The sequence below is a fragment of the Hyperolius riggenbachi genome, chromosome 9 (assembly GCF_040937935.1).
Source record: "Hyperolius riggenbachi isolate aHypRig1 chromosome 9, aHypRig1.pri, whole genome shotgun sequence".
NCBI classification, from domain to species: Eukaryota; Metazoa; Chordata; class Amphibia; order Anura; family Hyperoliidae; genus Hyperolius; species Hyperolius riggenbachi.
This window is the reverse complement of record NC_090654.1, coordinates 231784970-231807228: the sequence shown is the minus strand read 5'-3', so window position 1 is coordinate 231807228 and position 22259 is coordinate 231784970. Positions and strand designations below refer to the sequence as shown.

At 44.4% G+C, this 22259-nt stretch overlaps 1 protein-coding gene across 1 annotated transcript in view; it reads right to left on the bottom strand.

Annotated features, from left to right (window-relative positions):
- The window catches only part of FANCM (FA complementation group M), a 257273-nt gene that overhangs the window by 105626 nt on the left and 129388 nt on the right, over positions 1-22259 (bottom strand). Inside the window, exon 5 of the mRNA XM_068254157.1 lies at positions 1192-1323. Within this exon, the coding sequence (XP_068110258.1) occupies positions 1192-1323 (132 nt within the window). The remainder of the gene's footprint in view (positions 1-1191; positions 1324-22259) is intronic.

The window sequence follows — 22259 nt, the reverse complement described above, 5'->3', positions numbered from 1 at the left end:
TTCACACTGGAGCGTTTTCATTGTGGTGCATTACCCTGTTTTGCTGTAGGGCAATGAAAGTGTATGGGGCCTTTCACGCTGGATGCGATGCACCGGATGCATCACATGTTACGGAAAAGTATCTGTGCGTTGTCGGGCAACATGTGCGGCGACGTGTGCCAGACCAGATGTCATGAAAGTCCATGGCAGCACAGGTTGTTTTTTTTTTATTGTTTTTGTTATTTTATTAATACACTTCCGCACATTTCTTATTTCGGCCACACTGGAGCCCCACTTTGTTTGGCTTTCACTTCCTGTCCAATATCACTGCTACCGCTAGTTTCCAGTGTGAAACCGGCCTGAAGGTTGGGATAGGTAAATAGGCACATTATTGTTGCACCACCCAATTGTGGAACTGGCAACTTCTGTAGGTAACAAAACTACTAAAATAACTGTACTGCAGCTTGAACTATACTACCCTATGCAGAGATCTTTCCCTTGCAGGAACAAGGTCTTGTGATATCCATAAAACCCGCCTGGCAGCTGAGGTAGAGAGGATTGGGAGCAAGTGTTTGTGATATGTGTGAGACCCACCTGACAACTGAGGTGGAGAGAATCTGGTGAGCATTTATGAACAGGGGGTGAGGGAGACAGATGATTCACCACCTGGGGAGCACAGAGCACGAGTGATTTGTAGGTGGTGGAATAGTGTGAAAAGCAGGACTGAACAATATTACCCTATGCGGAGTCTGTCTTTTATGATTACAGGAGTGGAGAGCGCGGCAGTTTAATTGAATTTTGTTATCCAAGAACTGGACTTTCTGCAGCGAACACATCTTTGACTGTTGACTGTATGAAGTGGTAATCAGTGTATGAACTTTGGCGCAGTGTTTTTCTGAATAGAACAAAACTACTTGCTTTACAGCTGCAGTAAAGAAGTAGTCTCAAAAGCAGAATCACACCACAGTTAACTGGACAGAATGCTGCAAGCTTCCTGTGCAGCATTCTGAACTTAGGGTTCCTTTAACCAAAAGCTCCAGGGATATTTTCTACAGTAGTATTTATTAAATGTTGCAACACTGTCAGTTCCATGCCATCTCCATTCACATGAAGACCAAAGGATGCACATTTAGGTACCACCACAATCACCAGTCTAAAGAAGCCTTTATGCAGTACAGCTGCCATAAAAGTAGCCAGTGTAGGCAGACTTGCCATAATATTGGAGGGAGGGTTCTTCCGGAACTGATCACGAGACAGGATGATCTGATATTTAGTTAGGTTGGGGATATCTCTCCGTGCCAGCACGTTATTCTGTATCAATCGACCAGCGACCGTCTCTAGAACCTATGGATGAACACAAATATCACATCAGTAACATTACAGATTACAAAGATTAACTGCTATGGAACATGCACATTAGGCCTTGTTTACATTAATGGTAAAACTCAAACTTCAAATACCAGAAAAGGGAGATCAGCTTTACTGTGACTGAAGTTAAAGAAATCTTGAGATGGCAAAATCAAAAGATGTTATACTCTTCTGCATAAATCTGGCTAGTGATGTATATGTACAAAACTCCGCCTGCACTGCTGCCCAAGGAATTGATCGCCAATCCCTGCGTACTGCTGTACATGTGTACTAGGCTTTAGAGCTGTACTTTGAGCTGGGTTTCAAGTATACCACACACCAACTAAATGTCCATACCCACGGCAAGATTTCATCTGCCAGAATGACAGAGGAACGATCATTCCAACCAGCACTGTGTATTTTTAAGATCTTTTAAAGAAAAAGCGGTGGTGAATGATGGTTACAGGTGGCCAATTTATGATTATGATTATGCTTGTGCATTTTGAAAGAACATCATGACAGATCAAACTGGATCAAATCGCTCAACTATATGCTATAGCAGCATAGGTGGCGATATTGTGGCTGGGAACACGAAGAACCACTCACATTCCCAGCCTGTTGGCTCCTGACGGCAAAACCGGAAGTGGCTGCTGGCGGGGCAAGGAGGATCAGAGGGACACAGTGAGGCCAAAGGACAGCTGCAGGGGGCTATTGGAAGCCCCATGTGAGTAAAACTCTTTTTTCGGACTTAGAGTTCGCTTTAAAGTGTACCCGAGACAGGGGGATATAAAAAATGTATTCATACCTGGGGCTTCCTCCAGCCCCCTCCGGCCAGATCGCTCCCACGTTGCCATCCTCCTCTACCTGCAGCCTCAGAACCTGGCCCACAGTAAGTCGTCCAGTTGGGGCCAGCCGGCACAGGCATAGTCTGGTTGTGCGCGCTCCCCCGTCGCTCAGTGCGCTCTGCGCCTACGCAGTACTATTGCGCAGGTGCAGAACGCTCCCAGCCACGAGAGTGCAACAAGGGAGCGTGCACAGCCAGCCTGCACAGTATGCCCCGGACCGGAGGACTTACCGGAGCAATTTGCTGATTCTGCGAGCAGCGGCATGGGAGCGATCTAGCAGGAGGTGGCTGGAGGAAGCCCCAGGTATGTATACATTTTTGATATCCCCTTTCTCAGGGTTCCTTTAAACAATCTTTCCACTAAAGTCTATTGAACTTCCCCCTGCATCATTATGCTTAACGATCCAATCGTCAGTAACCTTCTTGCGGTCTATTGCTGTTGTTCGCATCCCATTGGTAAAGATCTTTAGTATTAAGAGCGTGGAAACTTCGTTCATTGGCAGTTTCCAGCAATTCAGTCTTGCAGTGGGTTGTTAGCTTAACATTTGCATAGGAAGCAGACTCCACTGTGATCTTAATATGACTATTTTTCTTTCAATGTACAGTAGATGATCGTGAATATCCATACAGCTTTAGAGAAAGCACAGGACAGCTATACTCATTGAAGAGGACATATCAGCATGAATGTATTCCCAAAGATCTTGTTTGAGAAAAGCCTGCACAGCACGGCTGCAATCCATCCGCTGGCAGTCAAAGAGTTACACTTAATTTCAATTTGTACCAGCAGAGGAGGAAAATCATTATGATAAAAGCATTGATTATTAACATCATTTTTTGAAGAAGGTATTTGCACAGTTTGTGCTCTTAGCGATAGATAATTTGATGTTCCCACATTGACACAGGAAATAAGGTTATTAGGAATAAAAAAAAAATAGGTTAGATCTCTTGTATACTGCATTAGTACATAATATACGTAATACAGCTGATTGACGTCTGCTGCCAAGATACACATGGACATTTTTTAGGACGGAGGAAGAAAATTAGAATCTCTTGCTATGCCTCATTATACTGTCCCGAATCAGTTACCTCATAGAGCCATTCTCTGATGTCTGGCTGTATATTCGTGTAGTCTGTATATACATGTTGGATTAGTGTGGCTCTGTACGATTGACAAGCTGACATCATTGCATTCCAGCGGTTCTGGAGGTGTGTTTAGCTTTCAGGTACAGCAAACGAATGATCAGCATTTTCATGCATTGTGAGAGACCTCATGTGCCCACTCCATCCTGAAAAATTCCAAATATCTTCTGTAAAGTAAATGTAAAGCGACTAAAAAGTCAGATACTTACCTATGGACAGGCACCTCTAATACCAATACCTATTAGAGGCGCCTACACTCTATCCCCTATGCCATCAAGGCATTTTGTATTGACCTGAGGAAGCGGGCCATGACCCGTGAAACGCGTTGTCAGATTGCATTTTGAATAAAAACTTTTTTTCCAGTTGAACTGGTATCTATATCTTCTGAAGAGATAAGCAATTACCTCTCTTTTTATTATATACTTTTTTATTTGCATTTTAAGGGAACCTAAACTGAGAAGGATATAGATTTTTCCTTTTAAAATAATACCAGTTGCCTAACACTCCTGCTGATCCTGTGTCTCTAATACTTTTAGCCACAGCCCCTGAATGGACACTGGATTAGCTGCATGCTTGTTTCAGGTGTGGGATTTAGCCACTACTGCAATCAACGAGATCAGCAGGACTGCCAAGCAACTGGTATTGTTTAACCACTTGCCGACCGCCCACAGCCCATGGGCGGCGGCAAAGTGGATCCCCTAAGGACCGCAATACGCCTTAAGGCGGTGCGTCCTTTTCCTTAGCCGGGGGAGCGATCGCGTCATTGATGACGCGCGCTTCCCCCGGCAACTGGCTCCGCCCACCCGCCGTAACATCCCGCCGGCCATACGGAAGCGCCGGCGGGATGTTAACCCCGCGATCGCCGCTACAAAGTGTATAATACACGTTGTAATGTATACAAAGTGTATTATACAGGCTGCCTCCTGCCCTGGTGGTCCCAGTGTCCGAGGGACCACCAGGGCAGGCTGCAGCCACCCTAGTCTGCCCCCAAACACACTGATCTGCCCCCCCCCCCGCCCACTGATCGCCCACAGCACCCCTCAGACCCCCCCCTGCCCACCCCCCAGACCCCTGTTTGCACCCAATCACCCCCCTAATAACCCATCAATCACTCCCTGTCACTATCTGTCAACGCTATTTTTTTTTTATCTCCCCCCCTGACCCCTCCTGATCACCCCCCCACCCCTCAGATTCTCCCCAGGACCCCCCCCCCCCAGACCCCCCCCCCCCCCCTGTGTACTGTATGCATCTATCCCCCCTGATAACCTGTCAATCACCTGTCAATCACCCATCAATTACTCATCAATCACCCATCAATCACCCCCTGTCACTGCCACCCAACAATCAGCCCCTAACCTGCCCCTTGCGGGCAATCTGATCACCCACCCACACCAATAGATCGCCCGCAGATCCGACATCAGATCACCTCCCAAATCCATTGTTTACATCTATTCTCTCCTCTAAACACCCACTAATTACCCATCAATCACCCATCAATCACCCCCTATCACCACCTGTCACTTTTACCTATCAGATCAGACCCTAATCTGCCCCTTGCGGGCACCCAATCACCCGCCAACACGCTCAGATTGCCCTCTGACCCCCCCTTATCAATTCGCCAGTGCATTAATTACATCTGTTCTTCCCTGTAATAACCCACTGATCACCTGTCAATCACCTGCCAATCACCTATCACCCATCAATCACCCCCTGTCACTGCCACCCATCAATCAGCCCCTAACCTGCCCCTTGCGGGCAATCTGATCACCCACCCACACCAATAGATCGCCCGCAGATCCGACATCAGATCACCTCCCAAATCCATTGTTTACATCTATTCTCTCCTCTAAACACCCACTAATTACCCATCAATCACCCCCTATCACCACCTGTCACTGTTACCTATCAGATCAGACCCTAATCTGCCCCTTGCGGGCACCCAATCACCCACCCACACGCTCAGATTGCCCTCAGACCCCCCTCCCCCCCTTATCAATTCGCCAGTGCATTAATTACATCTGTTCTTCCCTGTAATAACCCACTGATCACCTGTCAATCACCTGCCAATCACCTATCACCCATCAATCACCCCCTGTCACCCCCTGTCACTGCCACCCATCAATCAGCCCCTAACCTGCCCCTTGCGGGCAATCTGATCACCCACCCACACCATCCGATTGCCTGCAGACCCGCAGTCAGATCACCTCCCAAGTGCATTGCATCTGTTCTCTCCTTTAAACACCCACTAATTACCCATCAATCACCCCCTGTCACTGCTACCCATCAGATTAGACCCCCATCTGCCCCTAGGGCACCCAATCACCCGCCCACACCCTCAGACCCCAGCCCTGATCACCTCGCCATTGCATTACTTGCATCTATTCCCCCCACTAATCACACCTTGAGACACCCATCAATCACCTCCTGTCACTACCTGTCACCCCCTAGCACACCTACCCATCAGATCAGGCCCTAATTTGCCCCGTGTGGGCTCCTGATCACTCGGCCAAACCCTGAGATCCCCCTCAGACCCCCTTCCGATCACCTCCCCAGTGCATTGAGTGCATCTATTTTCCCCTCTAATCACCCCCTGAGACACCCATCAATCACCTCCTGTCACCCCCCTAGCACTCCTATCCATCAGATCAGGCCCAATACAACCTGTCATCTAAAAGGCCACCCTGCTTATGACCGGTTCCACAAAATTCGCCCCCTCATAGACCACCTGTCATCAAAATTTGCAGATGCTTATACCCCTGAACAGTCATTTTGAGACATTTGGTTTCCAGACTACTCACGGTTTTGGGCCCGTAAAATGCCAGGGCGGTATAGGAACCCCACAAGTGACCCCATTTTAGAAAAAAGACACCCCAAGGTATTCTGTTAGGTGTATGACGAGTTCATAAAAGATTTTATTTTTTGTCAAAAGTTAGCGGAAATTGATTTTTATTGGGTTTTTTTCACAAAGTGTCATTTTTCACTAACTTGTGACTAAAAATAAAATCTTCGATGACCTCGCCATACACCTAATGGAATACCTTGGGGTGTCTTCTTTCTAAAATGGGGTCACTTGTGGGGTTCCTATACTGCCCTGGCATTTTAGGGGCCCTAAACCGTGAGGAGTAGTCTAGAAAACAAATGCCTCAAAATGACCTGTGAATAGGACATTGGGCCCCTTAGCGCACCTAGGCTGCAAAAAAAAGTGTCACACATGTGGTATCGCCGTACTCAGGAGAAGTAGTATAATGTGTTTTGGGGTGTATTTTTACACATACCCATGCTGGGTGGGAGAAATCTCTCTGTAAATGGACAATTGTGTGTAAAAAAAATCAAACAATTGTCATGTACAGAGATATTTCTACCACCCAGCATGGGTATGTGTAAAAATACACCACAAAACACATTATACTACTTCTCCTGAGTACGGCGGTACCACATGTGTGGCACTTTTTTACACCCTAAGTGCGCTAAGGGGCCCAAAGTCCAATGAGTACCTTTAGGATTTCACAGGTCATTTTGCGACATTTGGTTTCAAGACTACTCCTCACGGTTTAGGGCCCCTAAAATGCCAGGGCAGTATAGGAACCCCACAAATGACCCCATTCTAGAAAGGAGACACCCAAAGGTATTCCGTTAGGAGTATGGTGAGTTCATAGAAGATTTTATTTTTTGTCACAAGTTAGCGGAATATGACACTTTGTGAAGAAAAACAATTCAAATCAATTTCCGCTAACTTGTGGCAAAAAATAAAATCTTCTATGAACTCACCATACTCCTAACGGAATACCTTGGGGTGTCTTCTTTGTAAAATGGGGTCATTAGTGGGGTTCCTATACTGCCCTGGCATTTTAGGGGCCCTAAACCGTGAGGAGTAGTCTTGAAACAAAAATGACCTGTGAAATCCTAAAGGTACTCATTGGACTTTGGGCCCTTTAGCGCAGTTAGGGTGCAAAAAAGTGCCACACATGTGGTATTGCCGTACTCGGGAGAAGTAGTATAATGTGTTTTGGGGTGTATTTTTACACATACCCATGCTGGGTGGGAGAAATACCTCTGTAAATAACAATCTTTTGATTTTTTTACACACAATTGTCCATTTACAGAGTTATTTCTCCCACCCAGCATGGGTATGTGTAAAAATACACCCAAAAACACATTGTACTACTTCTCCCGAGTACGGCAATACCACATGTGTGGCACTTTTTTGCACCCTAACTGCGCTAAAGGGCCCAAAGTCCAATGAGTACCTTTAGGATTTCACAGGTCATTTTGCGGAATTTGATTTCCAGACTACTCCTCATGGTTTAGGGCCCCTAAAATGCCAGGGCAGTAAAGGGACCCCACAAATGACCCCATTTTAGAAAGAAGACACCCAAAGGTATTCCGTTAGGAGTATGGTGAGTTCATAGAAGTTTTTATTTTTTGTCACAAGTTAGCGGAAATTGATTTTAATTGTTTTTTTTCACAAAGTGTCATATTCCGCTAACTTGTGACAAAAAATAAAATCTTCTATGAACTCACCATACTCCTAACGGAATACCTTTGGATGTCTCCTTTCTAAAATGGGGTCATTTGTGGGGTTCCTATAATGCCCTGGCATTTTAGGGGCCCTAAACCATGAGGAGTAGTCTTGAAACCAAATGTCGCAAAATGACCTGTGAAATCCTAAAGGTACTCATTGGACTTTGGGCCCTTTAGCGCAGTTAGGGTGCAAAAAAGTGCCACACATGTGGTATCGCCGTACTCAGGAGAAGTAGTATAATGTGTTTTGTGGTGTATTTTTACACATACCCATGCTGGGTGGGAGAAATAACTCTGTAAATGGACAATTGTGTGTAAAAAAAATGAAAACATTGTCATTTACAGAGATATTTCTCCCACCCAGCATGGGTATGTGTAAAAATACACCCCAAAACACATTATAGTACTTCTACTGAGTATGGCAATACCACATGTGTGGCACTTTTTTGCAGCCTAACTGAGCTAAGGGGTCCAAAGTCCAATGAGCACCTTTAGGCTTTACAGGGGTGCTTACAATTTAGCACCCCCCAAAATGTCAGGACAGTAAACACACCCCACAAATGACCCCATTTTGGAAAGTAGACACTTCAAGGTATTCAGAGAGGGGCATGGTGAGTCCGTGGCAGATTTCATTTTTTTTTTGTCGCAAGTTAGCAGAAATGGAAACTTTTTTTTTTTTTGTCATTAAGTGTCATCTTCTATGAACTCACTATGCCTCTCAGTGAATACTTTGGGATGTCTTCTTTCCAAAATGGGGTCATTTGGGGGGTATTTATACTATCCTGGAATTCTAGCCCCTCATGAAACATGACAGGGGGTCAGAAAAGTCATAGATGCTTGAAAATGGGAAAATTCACTTTTTGCACCATAGTTTGTAAACGCTATAACTTTTACCCAAACCAATAAATATACACTGAATGGGGTTTTTTTTTAATCAAAAACATGTTTGTCCACATTTTTCGCGCTGCATGTATACAGAAATTTTACTTTATTTGAAAAATGTCAGCACAGAAAGTTAAAAAAATCATTTTTTTGCCAAAATTCATGTCTTTTTTGATGAATATAATAAAAAGTAAAAATCGCAGGAGCAATCAAATAGCACCAAAAGAAAGCTTTATTAGTGACAAGAAAAGGAGCCAAAATTCATTTAGGTGGTAGGTTGTATGAGCGAGCAATAAACCGTGAAAGCTGCAGTGGTCTGAATGGGGAAAAAGTGCCTGGTCCTTAAGGGGTAGAAAGACTGTGGTCCTCAAGTGGTTAAAAGGAAACAACCATATCCCTCTCAGTTTAGGTTCCCTTTAAAAATACTAAAATAGAACACACATTGGGCGACTCCATCCTACCCACTACCAGTCAGACCTCCTTTGGAGGTAATAGCTTTGCAGTTTTTCTGGAATGTCTATCGTACTACAGGAGAGCGACCATCCAGTATCCAGCAGGACCCGGAGTACTGAGCAGGGATGGGTAATTCCCTACAGGCCTATATGGTGGTTGCAGGAAGTGCAACCCACCTTTGTGAGTATATATTTATATAGCTTTATCCTCCCTATACATGAGGATACTGCACAGTTGGGCTCCTGATCTCTCCCTACTTCTCACCTAGAAATTCTTGTCCCTTACAAGAATCACCACAGAAAAAAATCCGTCAATCAGCTAGAGGTCATATTAAAGAGGCTCCGTAACAAAAATTGCATCCTGTTTTTTATCATCCTACAAGTTCCAAAAGCTATTCTAATGTGTTCTGGCTTACTGCAGCACGTTCTACTATCACCATCTCTGTAATAAATCAACTTATCTCTCTCTTGTCAGACTTGTCAGGCTGTGTCTGGAAGGCTGCCAAGTTCTTCAGTGTTGTGGTTCTGTGATGCATCTCCCCCCTCCAGGCCCCTCTCTGCACACTGCCTGTGTATTATTTAGATTAGGGAAGCTTCTCTCTTCTCTTTTACAAGCTAGATAAATCGTCCTCTGAGCTGGCTGGGCTTTCACATACTGAGGAATTACATACAGGCAGAGCTGTCTGCACTCTGCAGGAAGAAACAGCCTGACACTTCAGTGGAAGATAGCTGCAGGGGGAAAGAAACACACAAATGATCTCTTGAGATTCAAAAGGAAGGGTGTATACAGCCTGCTTGTGTATGGATGTATTTTCTATGTGTGGACATACTGTACATCAACCTACTTCCTATTTTGGTGGCCATTTTGTTTGTTTATAAACAAACTTTTTAAAACTGTTTTTAACCACTTTTAATGCGGCGGGGAGCGGCGAAATTGTGACAGAGGGTAATAGGAGATGTCCCCTAACGCACTGGTATGTTTACTTTTGTGCGATTTTAACAATACAGATTCTCTTTAAAGCCACAAAGCTCCATGGAGTTCCCTGAGAAAGCAAGTGAGGGAAAGTCTATCCAATGTGGACAAACATAAAACTTAAACTGTTCCAGTCTCTTCCCATGTCTCCGTATAAATTAGCTGAGCATGTGTATGGAGAGTAACCTGAGGAAGCAGGTGTCCCCTGAAACGCGTAGTGAACATGTAATCTCCCAATGACGTGGTTGGAGCGCGTGCTGCTTAGAGGCGTTGCGCCTGGTTTGTGACTGAGGGCTGTGTTACGCTAGCCACTGCACTTTTGCTCCAATGTTTTATCTCAAACCCACACTTAAAGTGGTCCTGAACTCAGAACTTCCTCTCTGCTCTGAAAGATACGCTCAGCATAATAACCTTTAAAGAAAAACATTTCTTTGCTACAGCTGATACAAAATCTGCAATAAATATGCACTGTTTCTACTTTCATGGAAGCAGACATATTGTTAACATCCTGTGCTTTTAAATGAGCTTATCTGCTATGGCAGTCAGGTGACACAGCTGAGAGATCTAATTAAAAAAACTTGTGATTGGACACAAATGAGGGGGAATTAGACAGGCTAAACTCTCTAAATACATACAGGGTGCATTTTTTCTCTGTTTTCCTTCTGTCCCGTACAAGAGATCAGGTCCATTTTAACTCCACTCTTCATAAAGCAGGTTTAATTTGCATGAGTTTGATTTTTTAAATACATTTGATATTATGTCATGGGGGCGAATTAATGTGTTTTTATGTCTTTCAATAAACTTTGTGAAAAGACTTCATTAAAACTGCTGATATTCGCCATGCAATTTGTTCATATTGTTTAATCCACAATCAGCCTGCACGACCAGGGCTGTGGAGTCGGGACAAAAATCTTCCGACTCCTCAGTTTATGAAACCACGACTCCGACTCCAGGTACCCAAAATGGCTCAGACTCCTCGACTCCGACTCCTTAGCCTAATACTTAACAGGGCTGTGGATTTTGTACAAAAATCATCCGACTCCCGACTCCAACTCCTCAGTTTATGAAATCAACGACTCAGACTCCAACTGCCCAAAATTGCCCCGACTCCAACTCCGACTCCACAGCCCTGTGCATGACTAGCAGACATTAAGAAAAAAAAAAGACAGCACCAACTGCGATTATCTATAACCACACCCCCTAACAATGTGATAGGCTAAAGGGTTTTTTTTTTGTTCTGCTTTTTACAGATCTACATATGGACAGAGGATACTGGTTGCTTGGCAGTTGAAAGCAGCTGTCATTTCCCACAATGCAACGAGGCTCCCACAGTGTGATGTCAGGACCTAGGTCTTGACATCACGCTGTGGGAGGGTTTTCACCCTAATAGCCATACAGACCCCACTGATGATCTATTTGAGAAAAAGTAAAGATTTCTCCCAGTTTTCTCCCAGAAAAAGTAAAGATTTGACCCAGTTCCTCAATGCCAACTCACTGCTAGACCCACTGCAATCTGGATTTCGGCCTGCCCACTCAACCGAAACTGCTCTCACCAAAGTGGTCAATGACCTTGCCTTAGCTAAAGCTGAAGGTAAATACTCCATTCTCCTCCTTCTTGACCTTTCAGCAGCTTTTGACACAGTAGATCATCCCCTACTCCTCCAGTCCCTCCAGTCCATGGGCATTCACGATCTTGCCCTGTCCTGGCTTTCATCCTACCTCTCCAACCGCTCCTTCACGACCGCCTTCAATGAGTCCTCATCCACCCCCAACCACCTCTCGGTGGGAGTCCCACAAGGTTCGGTCCTTGGCCCCCTACTGTTCACCCTATACACATCCTCCATTGGCAAGGTTATCTCCTCCATGGATTTTAACTATCATCTGTATGCAGATGACACCCAGATCTATCTCCACACCCCTGACATATCCACCACTACCATGGACAAGGTCTCCTACTGTCTATCAGCCATCTCCTCCTGGATGTCCGCTAGGTTCCTGAAACTGAACCTAGACAAAACGGAATTTATGATCTTCCCACCCCGGACATCCATAAACCTCCCAGATGTGCATGTCACTGTTAACCACACTACCATTCACCCTACCTCTCAAGCCCGCTGTCTGGGTGTCACCCTGGACTCCGCACTCTCCTTCACTCCCCACATCCAAAACCTCACAAAGTCCTGCAACTTCCACCTTCGTAACATCTGTAAGATTCGCCCTTTCCTGACCTCTGCCACCACCAAACTCCTTATCCATGCCCTCATAATTTCCCGCCTTGACTACTGCAATGCCCTGCTGTCTGGTCTCCCTATGACCCGAACAGCCCCACTGCAGTCCATCATGAATGCAGCAGCCAGAATTATCCACTGCTCCCATCGCTCCACCATGGCGGATCCCCTCCTTGAATCCCTCCACTGGCTTCCTATCCAGTCCAGAATCAGATTCAAGATACTGTGTCTGACCTACAAATCTGTCCACAAAACCTGTCCAACCTACATTTCCGATCTTACTCAGAGGTACACACCTAGCCGCTCACTCCGCTCTTCCAATGAACTTCGCCTAACCGCCCCCCGCATCACCCAGTCCCATGCACGCCTCCAGGACTTCTCAAGAGCTGCTCCAACACTATGGAACTCCCTACCTCCACCCATTAGGGCAGCCCCCTCCTTCAACATCTTCAAGAAAGCCCTCAAAACTCACCTTTTCACTCTGGCTTACTACCACTCACAAGTGCTCTAAACCCACAGCTGAACTCTGGTCTCCTACCTCTCGTGTCCCTACCTCTCCCTTTAGATTGTAAGCCTTTGGGCAGGGTCCTCCTCCTTTTGTGTCCAACCTGATCATGCACCTCCATTACTGTGAACCCATGCTGTGCATCTGAGTGAACCTAACTTGCCTAATCTCCATGCTCCATCCAGTGACTGACTAAGCATTACCTTGTACTCATACTGTGCTGCATGATGTGATCTTTCTTGTATTCAGGTATTGTCATTTTGCTGTATGTCACCCCTAAATATTGTATGTATCCCTATTTATTGTCCAGCGCTGCGTAATATGTTGGCGCTTTATAAATACAACAAATAAATAAATTTCTCATGGGAAAAGGGGCATCAGCTACTGATTGGGATGAAGCTCAACCCTCGGTTAAAGTTTTAATAAAATGTTATTTGACCAAAGAAAACCATGTGTGCGCGAGTGTGTTTTCAAATGGAGCGCAGCTCACTACAATATCATGAATACATTAAATCACGTACCACTTGTCATGCATCATGTACTAAAATAATAACAAATAAGTGCTGCAGGCTCTCTCTTAAATAAACAGCCATTTGTTTCTACTGCGTAAATCTTGTCAGTAATCACATTAATTCCTCAGTTCGGAGCTTGTGAAACCTTTATCTCCAGGCTTCTGCGGTCTCGAGCATGGATTGAGATCTTGTCAGCACTGCTGGCTGCAAGATTCCATTTTACAATGGGTTTTATAAAGATGAAGATTACGCAGTGCAGGGACAGGATGACATAGGCTTCCCATATACTAGCAGCAGGCGGGTAATACAATCTATTGGGGACAGTAAACATAACCTAGTTACCTAGTTACATGAACTAGTCAGCAGCTGGGTTACATGGCACACGGAAGCACGGATAGGTCTCAGAATAACTACATAATCCTTGCTCTGCGCAGACATTGGAAAACAATTTTTTAATGACAGGTGATGTGAAATTTGCCTTGTGGTGGAATATAGATAAATATTCCTGTAATGCACTGCTGCCAATGCCTGAACATACTGAACTTAAAGTGGGATAAAACTCTGACATAACATTCAATAAAAATGTGTTTTTACACTTAATTCCCATACAGTTATCATATTTGCTTTTGTGCACACGTAATATTGTCTGTTTACTAATTCCTAAAGTACAGTTGATCTGCTCTGAAAGCAGTCATTGCATTTTAGGCATAGCTGCTGTGTTTATATAGTAAACTATCTAGTAAACACTTCTCAGCTCTCTGCTTCTCAGCTCCGATTCGGCTGTTTGCTAAGGTTTACATTCCTTTGTTTGTTAGTAAACAAAAGATAATGTTATCACCTCTTCTGATAAGGCCAGAAGCTTTCCATTAAAGCAAGGAGCTTTCCACTGAAGAACAAAGTGCTGTGTTTAATTGTTTGAATGCTGTTCTGTTACATTTTTTGTGGTTGTAGATTTTATGCTGTAAATATTTTAGAACAAAGAGGAAAGGAGTTTCATACCACTTTAAACAGAAGACTTCAGTCCTAATGTCTGGCCTCTGTGTACGAGAAAGATTAAGAAAATTGGCGCTGCTTTATCAAAAAGAGAAGAAAGAGGGTTGGCACTCCGTTTGTGAAATTAGAATGTGTTTATTGCTGCATGTTCAATTGAGGCAACTATTGCCTCTTTAACAGGAGTGTTTCTGCCGCCTGTGTGTGCACATCATGGTGAATCCCCCCAGTGTGCATGTTTTGGCATAGTTTTCCTTGATAAAGAGGCACTAGTTGCCTCGAAACTATGTATTATTGAACATGAAGCAATAAATGCTTTCTAATTTCACATCTGGAGTACCAACCCTCTTTCTTCTCATTATTCGGGTACATCCAGTAACCTACGGGTTGAGCACCCAGGAACTATATGGGCTATACTGTATGGTGTGCATCATTTCCATCCCTTAGTACTACTGCTTTATCTACAAGGTTCTAAGCACAGTGGAACAGAAGTAGGGCACCTAGTCAGAGCAACCAATCAGTTTTCAGCTGCCAAATGAAAAAACTAGGGCTAAATGTTCCACTTTTGCTCCAGTTTTCTTGGCACTTGTCTTTATCAACCAGTATGCAACAGCTGATTTACTAATCAAGAATAGAGAACAATTTTGCTGTGACATTTATAATTTTTAAATATAGTTTTATAAGCTAAAGCTACCACTTAAAGCTGGGGTCCACAAACTTCTTTGGTCAAGGGCTGGGTCCACATACTTCAGACTGCTGGGGGGGGGGGGGCGGAGTATACATGATATGTTGTAGAAAGTGCCGGCTGCTTACCTGGTAGCAGTGTTCCGGCGAGTCCTCCAGGACGGCCCCTCCTGAGATTGTGTAAGTCCCCCCTCCCAAATCGGAAACACCTTAAGAGAATTAAAATAATTAATTGATGCAGTATAAATCCCACCTCCTCACAATCTCCCACAGTTTATGCAAAGAGAAGAATAACGAACCACACTCCCCTTATAAATAAAAGTTAAAAGTCAGGGTTGGGAACTAGGCGGCCGTCCTGGAGGACTCGCCGGAACACTGCTACCAGGTAAGCAGCCGGCACTTCCTCCCTTCGTCCTCCAGGACGGCCCCTCCTGAGATTTAGCGAGAAATTTACCCTAGGGTGGGATGACTGCTTGCAGAACTTTACGACCAAAAGATTGGTCTTGAATGGAGAGGAGTTTAACTCCGTAATGCTTAACGAATGTCGAATGCCTGGACCATGTCGCAGCCCGACAATCTGTTCCAAAGAGACTCCTGACCTTTCTGCCCATGACGTCGATAAAGATCTGGTCGAGTGTGCTGTAATATGAGCAGGTGCTATTACCTGAGCTTCTGAGTAAGCAAGAGTAATAACCTCCTTAATCCATCTAGACACCATAGCTCTAGAAACCTGAACTCCTGTTCTAGAACCTCCGAAAGCTATCAGAAGGTTAGCTGAATTTCTCCAGTCCTTGGTTCTTCCCAATGGGACATGAAGTCTAAGATGCAATATAAGTACCACCTCATTCTACCTATCCTGAGTGCATTGAATATTACCTTGAATCAGTAGGAGATTTAGCAATGGATTTAGGTGGGTATATCCATTTGTTGTGGAGGCTACGTGGAAAACTAATTACCGGTAATCATACGTTTTGGCTTCTGCTTGCCTCCACCATAGGTGACCAATGAGAGTTAGAATAGAACCTCTTCTCAGGATAGGACCACTCCAAGGATTGATTTCTTGGTAGATCCAAAACGATAGAGCTTTATGAATGTGACATAAGAGGCCCATGCGGTAGCTTCACCCTCATATCCAGTGAGCTTAACTTACCTCTTTTTTAATTGAGAAATTAGCACATAAGGAAAAGAAAGATTCTCTGATCCTTGTGGAAATCAGACCCAAGTTTCGTAGAAATAAGAGCGGTAACCTGAAATCAATTCTATTCTTCAGGACAGACATGGATGGTGGTTAAATGTATAGGGCCTGTATTTCTCCAATTCACCTGGCCACCGCTGTCACCACCAACAAACATCTAAGGACTAAGTCTGTATAGTGAAAGCCTTACTAATTCAGACGAATGGCAGCCTCACTTTAGGATGAGCAGACTGTTGGAATGTAAGTATACTTGAATTCTAGTCTCAGGTACTGAAGTCTAGAAAAGACTTGAGATACAGGGTCTCTTTAAGCAGAGTTTCTCAGAGAGAAATGATACAGTCATGTACCAGGAACATGTCCCTCTTGGAAGGCCACATAATGGGTTATCAGGTCTAACTGCCCCGACAGTTAGACGGACACCATAAACAAAGCCGATATTTACAAAACATTGCATTCTTTGTAACTAGGTTATAAAGCAATGGCTTATTAATTAATGAGGTGGGTCACATGCCCATGCCAACACAAGATGCTTAATAAAGCCCTTTGAAAGGTGAAGAAGGCTGTCTCCGCTCTATCCCCTGTATGCTGATGAGTTTCTGGTGCCGGAGCAAAAGGTGTGTGGTGCTGTTGCCAATGGCAACCAGCATATAAATTCTTACACAGACCATGCCTTCAGATATCGAGAGGCCACTATAAAATGGCCTGACCCTGCTTCACAAAGATCATCCAAGATCTGCAAGAACAATGGCACCTTTACCAAAGGTAGGGCTACAGCAGATGCCAAACCAGTTTTGGTCAGTCTGACGCAAAAAGAATACCTGTGGTCTGATCCTACATCCCTTTTCGAAGTACCCTTCAAGGGGGAAAAAACAAACGTATGCTCCCCCCTGTGCCACAACAAAAGTGTTCACACTCTCTGGAGAAAAAACGAACAACATTGTTCCAAGCAGAAACCAGGTAGCTGCAAATTGTCAAACATATTTGTTCGGACGCCAGTTCTGAGATGGTTATTTGCAACTCAACCTACATGCTAGAATAATATCCCTTCCTTTGAGATAAGCTGATCTCAAGGAAGCACCTTGTTCACTGCCCAGCAGAATGTCTGAGCATAGGAAGTTTAAGATTATGGGTGGACTATAAGTCCCACTTGTTAGTTTAAACTGAGTCACAAGTGTAATTCCCAGTGTGAAGATTCACGAATCTGTTTTCCAACCGATTCTCTCATTTCTGGAGAGTACTCCAGACTGCCAGTAGATTAAAGAGAATATTTTCTCCAGTGAAGCACAACTGTCATGCATTTAATTGAGATTCAGATGCCTTGTACAACTCCAGAGTCTTGCATCTGTCGTAATAACGAATGGATTTTATAATCCATTCGATTGCAGATTTGGTTGAGAAGTCCATTTCTCGGGAGAGTGTCACTGGATCTGACATCCAGATCGATTTCTCTATCCAACCACTGACATAGAATTGCTGTTTGACATATTTTGTAGACAGTTTGTGCATAAGCAACAACTGGAATACAGGCAAAATGAAAGACATAGCTTGTCTGTGACCGCCTTTGCTCTGAAAAACTATCAAGAGTGTTTTTGATCCAATCCTTTCTGCAGATCCATCCTAAATACTCTACAGTTGTAAAACAACCTGCATATTATCTTAGGTCTTCCTTCATTTTCACAGCTAGGTAAAGCTAGAAAATATCTTCTGTATACTCAGATTGCTGCTATTAAAATCATGTTCTTTCATAAAGATCCTGGGAACACTTGTAACCCATCAAGGAAGTACTCAGGACTGCAAATGAAAAAGACTTGGGATTGAATCCTGAATTGCTGCCTCAGCATTTATGTTGCGCTTCTGTCCCGACGGACGGAAGGCGTCTGAGCTGCAGCCATTAAGGTACGCTCAGTAGGCAGTAGCAGTTCCAAAGAGCCTCGCCCAAGGACTCCTTACCAAACAGGTGTAGGCTTTCTGAACAGGGAGAGCTAAGGTACTAATCCCAGTCCCCAGTGTCAGAGGTAGAGCCCTTAACCACCACACTAGCCACTGTCCCTTTTTTTTTTTTTTTTTTTTTTTTTTTTTAAACAAACTTGCCATCAGAATAACTTATGCATCAACCTTGCATCTATTTATATGCAAAAAAAACAGTGTTGCAATTCAAATGTCTATGTGCAGAATCCCTGCACATAAGTAAAAACACATCTGCTAATAGCTTGACTCCTGTGCATATTCCCTGCACAAAATTATCTTCTGAAAGCACACCTGCTATCAGCATCATTATCTGAAAAGAGCACTTGCTATTGCAAACAGAATGTCTGTGTATAATTATTACACACCATTGTTATCTGAAAATTAGCTTTGCAAACTGAAGGTTTCTGTGCATATGTTTTGCATGTAATTCTGCATTGCATTCAGAACCCTGCATTCAGACTATGTGCCAATCCCTGAACATAACTCCTATCTGAAATGCACCATTGCATTCAGAATATCCATGTGCTAAACCCTGCACATAATTATCTGATAAGTAGCATTGCATTCAGGATCTGTAAAGCACACCTGCTGGCAGATAAACTAAGCATGCATATAATTGTCTGAAAATGTATGCACACAAATCATTAACAGAAAACCCAAACTTGTTATAACATTTGTGCACAAATCATTACATGAAAGTATAACTGCTTTCAGAATATTACGGCCAACCAAAATATGTATGCATGTATTTGCATAATCCGCACCACACCATTCATTGTAATCAGCCAAGCTTCAATCAAAATGCACAATCCCTGATTGTGGAAAAATCTACTTTGAGACCCAGATTTAAACGATTCCAACAATCAAGCAATTGATTATGTATATGGCTGCTCCCCTGTGGTATGAACGCTTGAATTTGAGGGAATTGCCAGAACAAAAAGGTGTAGCCTGCATAGGGCAAGAGGGTAAAGCTGCCCTGAAAGCTGAGAAAGTTGTAGCCATTTCCTGTTTCATGGGTTTCATCAGGTCAAATAAAGCTACTGTGGTACCTTCAGGTCTAGGAGCATAAGACTTAGACTTGATATAACCGACCAAACAAAGTCTTAGAGGTTCCTTCAGGCAACTTGCAACCACATTTAGTACATCAGCTAGACTTCGAAGTGCTTTTGAGTTTCTGTAGTACAAAACAACTCAAACACCAAGAGTCTTACTAACATGTACCCATTAACAATATGACAGGAGTCTGCAATAAACACTGCAATGTGTTTGCTTACCGGTGGATGTGACCTGACTGCTCAGTCTCACCAGTTGCAGCACTCTCCTGAGCTTCTGTGGTGGGCCCACTTGACTGCACCATGACCCCCTCAGAGCTGTAGCGTCTGCGTGTATAGCGTGGCCATGGCGGTTTACAAAACTCGCACTTTCAGCCGTCTAACACGATCAGTACGCATGACGTTTTATGCATGACGCAGTACGCACCACGCGCTCACGCGTATCCAATGATGCATACATGCGACCTATCATGCAAACTTGCGTCATATTCGGGCATGCGGAAAATCCGGCATCTCTGCTTACCGCCGCCATGCCCGCAGAAAGTATAATGAAGAGAGGGAACCTCTCCAGTCCCCTTCATTCAAAATAGGAAAAAAACAGGTAACCACCTGCTTAGCTTCCTATTCTAGGCCGCACACCAGTAACAAGCCTAAATTATACTTTACAAAAAAATAAAAAAACAAAGAAAAAAACAATAAAAATGGTGCAGCAGGTGCCAACAGGCTTCCCCTACTGAAAGGAACAACCTTCCCTGGTGCTTCCGTGGTGAGGTCTGGGAAACAAACAAAAAACCGTGGGAGATTGTGAGGAGGTGGGATTTATACTGCATCAATTAATTATTTTAATTCTCTTAAGGTGTTTCCGATTTGGGAGGGGGGACTTACACAATCTCAGGAGGGGCCGTCCTGGAGGACGAAGGGAGGAAAACATAACATTGAGCTTAGGTATTGTAGACAGCGCCTATTAACATGGGCAGCCCTCATGTCTCCCATTTACCAGAGCAGATGTTATGCCCCCAACACAGCATGTGCAGATTGTATGCCCTCCAACACAGCATGTATAGATTGTATGCTCCCCCCCCCCCCCCCAATACAGCATGTGCAGATAGTATGTCCCTCCTCCCCCCAACACAGCATGGGCAGATAGTATGCCCTCCTCCCCCCAACACAGCATGGGCAGATAGTATGCCCTCCTACACAGCATGTGCAGATAGTATGCCCTCCAACACAGCATGTGCAGATAGTATGCCCTCCTACACAGCATGTGCAGATAGTATGCCCTCCAACACAGCATGTGCAGATAGTATGCCCTCCAACACAGCATGTGTAGATCGTACGCCCTCCCACATAGCATGTGTAGATCGTATGCCCTCCCACACAGCATGTGTAGATCGTATGCCCTCCCACACAGCATGTGTAGATCGTATGCCCTCCCACACAGCATGTGTAGATCGTATGCGCTCCAACACAGCAAGTGCAGATAGTATGCCCTTCCAACAAAGTATGTGCAGATAGTATGCCCTTCCAACACAGTATGTGCAGATAGTATGCCCTCCAACACCGCATGTGCAGGTAGTATGCCCTCCAACACAGTATGTGCAGAGAGTATGCCCTCCAACACAGCATGTGCAGGTAGTATCCCCCCAACACAGCAAGTGCAGATAGTATGCCCCCCAACACAGCAAGTGCAGATAGTATGCCCTCCAACACAGCGTGTTCAGATAGCATCTCCCCCCCCCCCCCCCCAAATAGTATGTATAGATAGTGTGCGCTGCACCACAGCATGTGCAGGTAGTATGCACTCCATATGCGAGCCATAATGGCATCCAAAAGCCTGCCAATCGGCACAATCTCACTCATACACACATGATCTCTGTAGAAACATTCGCAGTACAATCCTCCATTTCCCCTTCGCAAAGAAACCATAACATTCCTGCACAGCATTGATCAAAATATATGAGATTATGCTTGCTACAAGTCATCCCCTCCTCCACCCAGTAACCCAGCAAATAACTGCTTTCTGGCTTCCATGTGGAAGGTTGGTGCCAGAACTGCTATTCTATATGTGGGCTACCAATATTTAAATATGCAGCAGACTGCATCTATAAGTAATACATTTTGTGTGTGGGGGGCCGGTAAAAAAAAAATCCTCAGTGGGCCGCATTCGGCTCGCAGGTCTTAGTTTGAGGACCCCTGACTTAAAGGATTATTATTTAACCAGCGGTTCAGCTTGCACTCTAAAACAGGGATTTGCAGACTTTCCGGACTTCTGGTTTGGCAGTTCAGCCATGCATTTTTCATTAAAGTTATCCTTTTTCCCCTGGCCATGCCTCCACCCACTCTGACCATACTACCTTCTGCCCCAGGCATATCATAGTGTGATCTCAACACCAATGCAATTATGGTCATATAGGGCAGTCAAATTTAACTATGGGGACTCACAAGAGCTCAACAGAGTCCAACTAATCTGTCATACTCCCACTGAGCAAGGAATGCTCAGTGGGAGTAATCCACTAATAGGACTGAAGCCTGACAAAAGCTATATAGCCGAAAGCTTGCTTACTCTTATTCTTTTAAGTTAGCCAATAAATGGTATCATCCTGATTCAAAAGTTCCTGTATGATGCCTATACAAACTTAACCATTTTCCCTGAACCTTGATGTAACCCCAATCCCCCCCCCAAAAAGCCATGCTTTGACGCCCAGCCAAAGTGGAGTGCTGGCCTTCTGGTTTCTCTTCTGTGCTCCAGTACTGACACTAGCACCACCAGGTCCTTATTCTCCTGATAGTTTCCACCCCTGTGCTCCAGTACTGACACTAGCACCACCAGGTCCTTATCATTCTCCTGATAGTTTCCACCCCAGTGTACTAAGTTGCATACAAACACACAACTTGCACAATATGGACAATCTGTCACTAGCCAGGAGCAAACTTGATCCCACAGGTGACACTGCGGGGTCTTAATGCGATACAGATGTGTCGCTAGG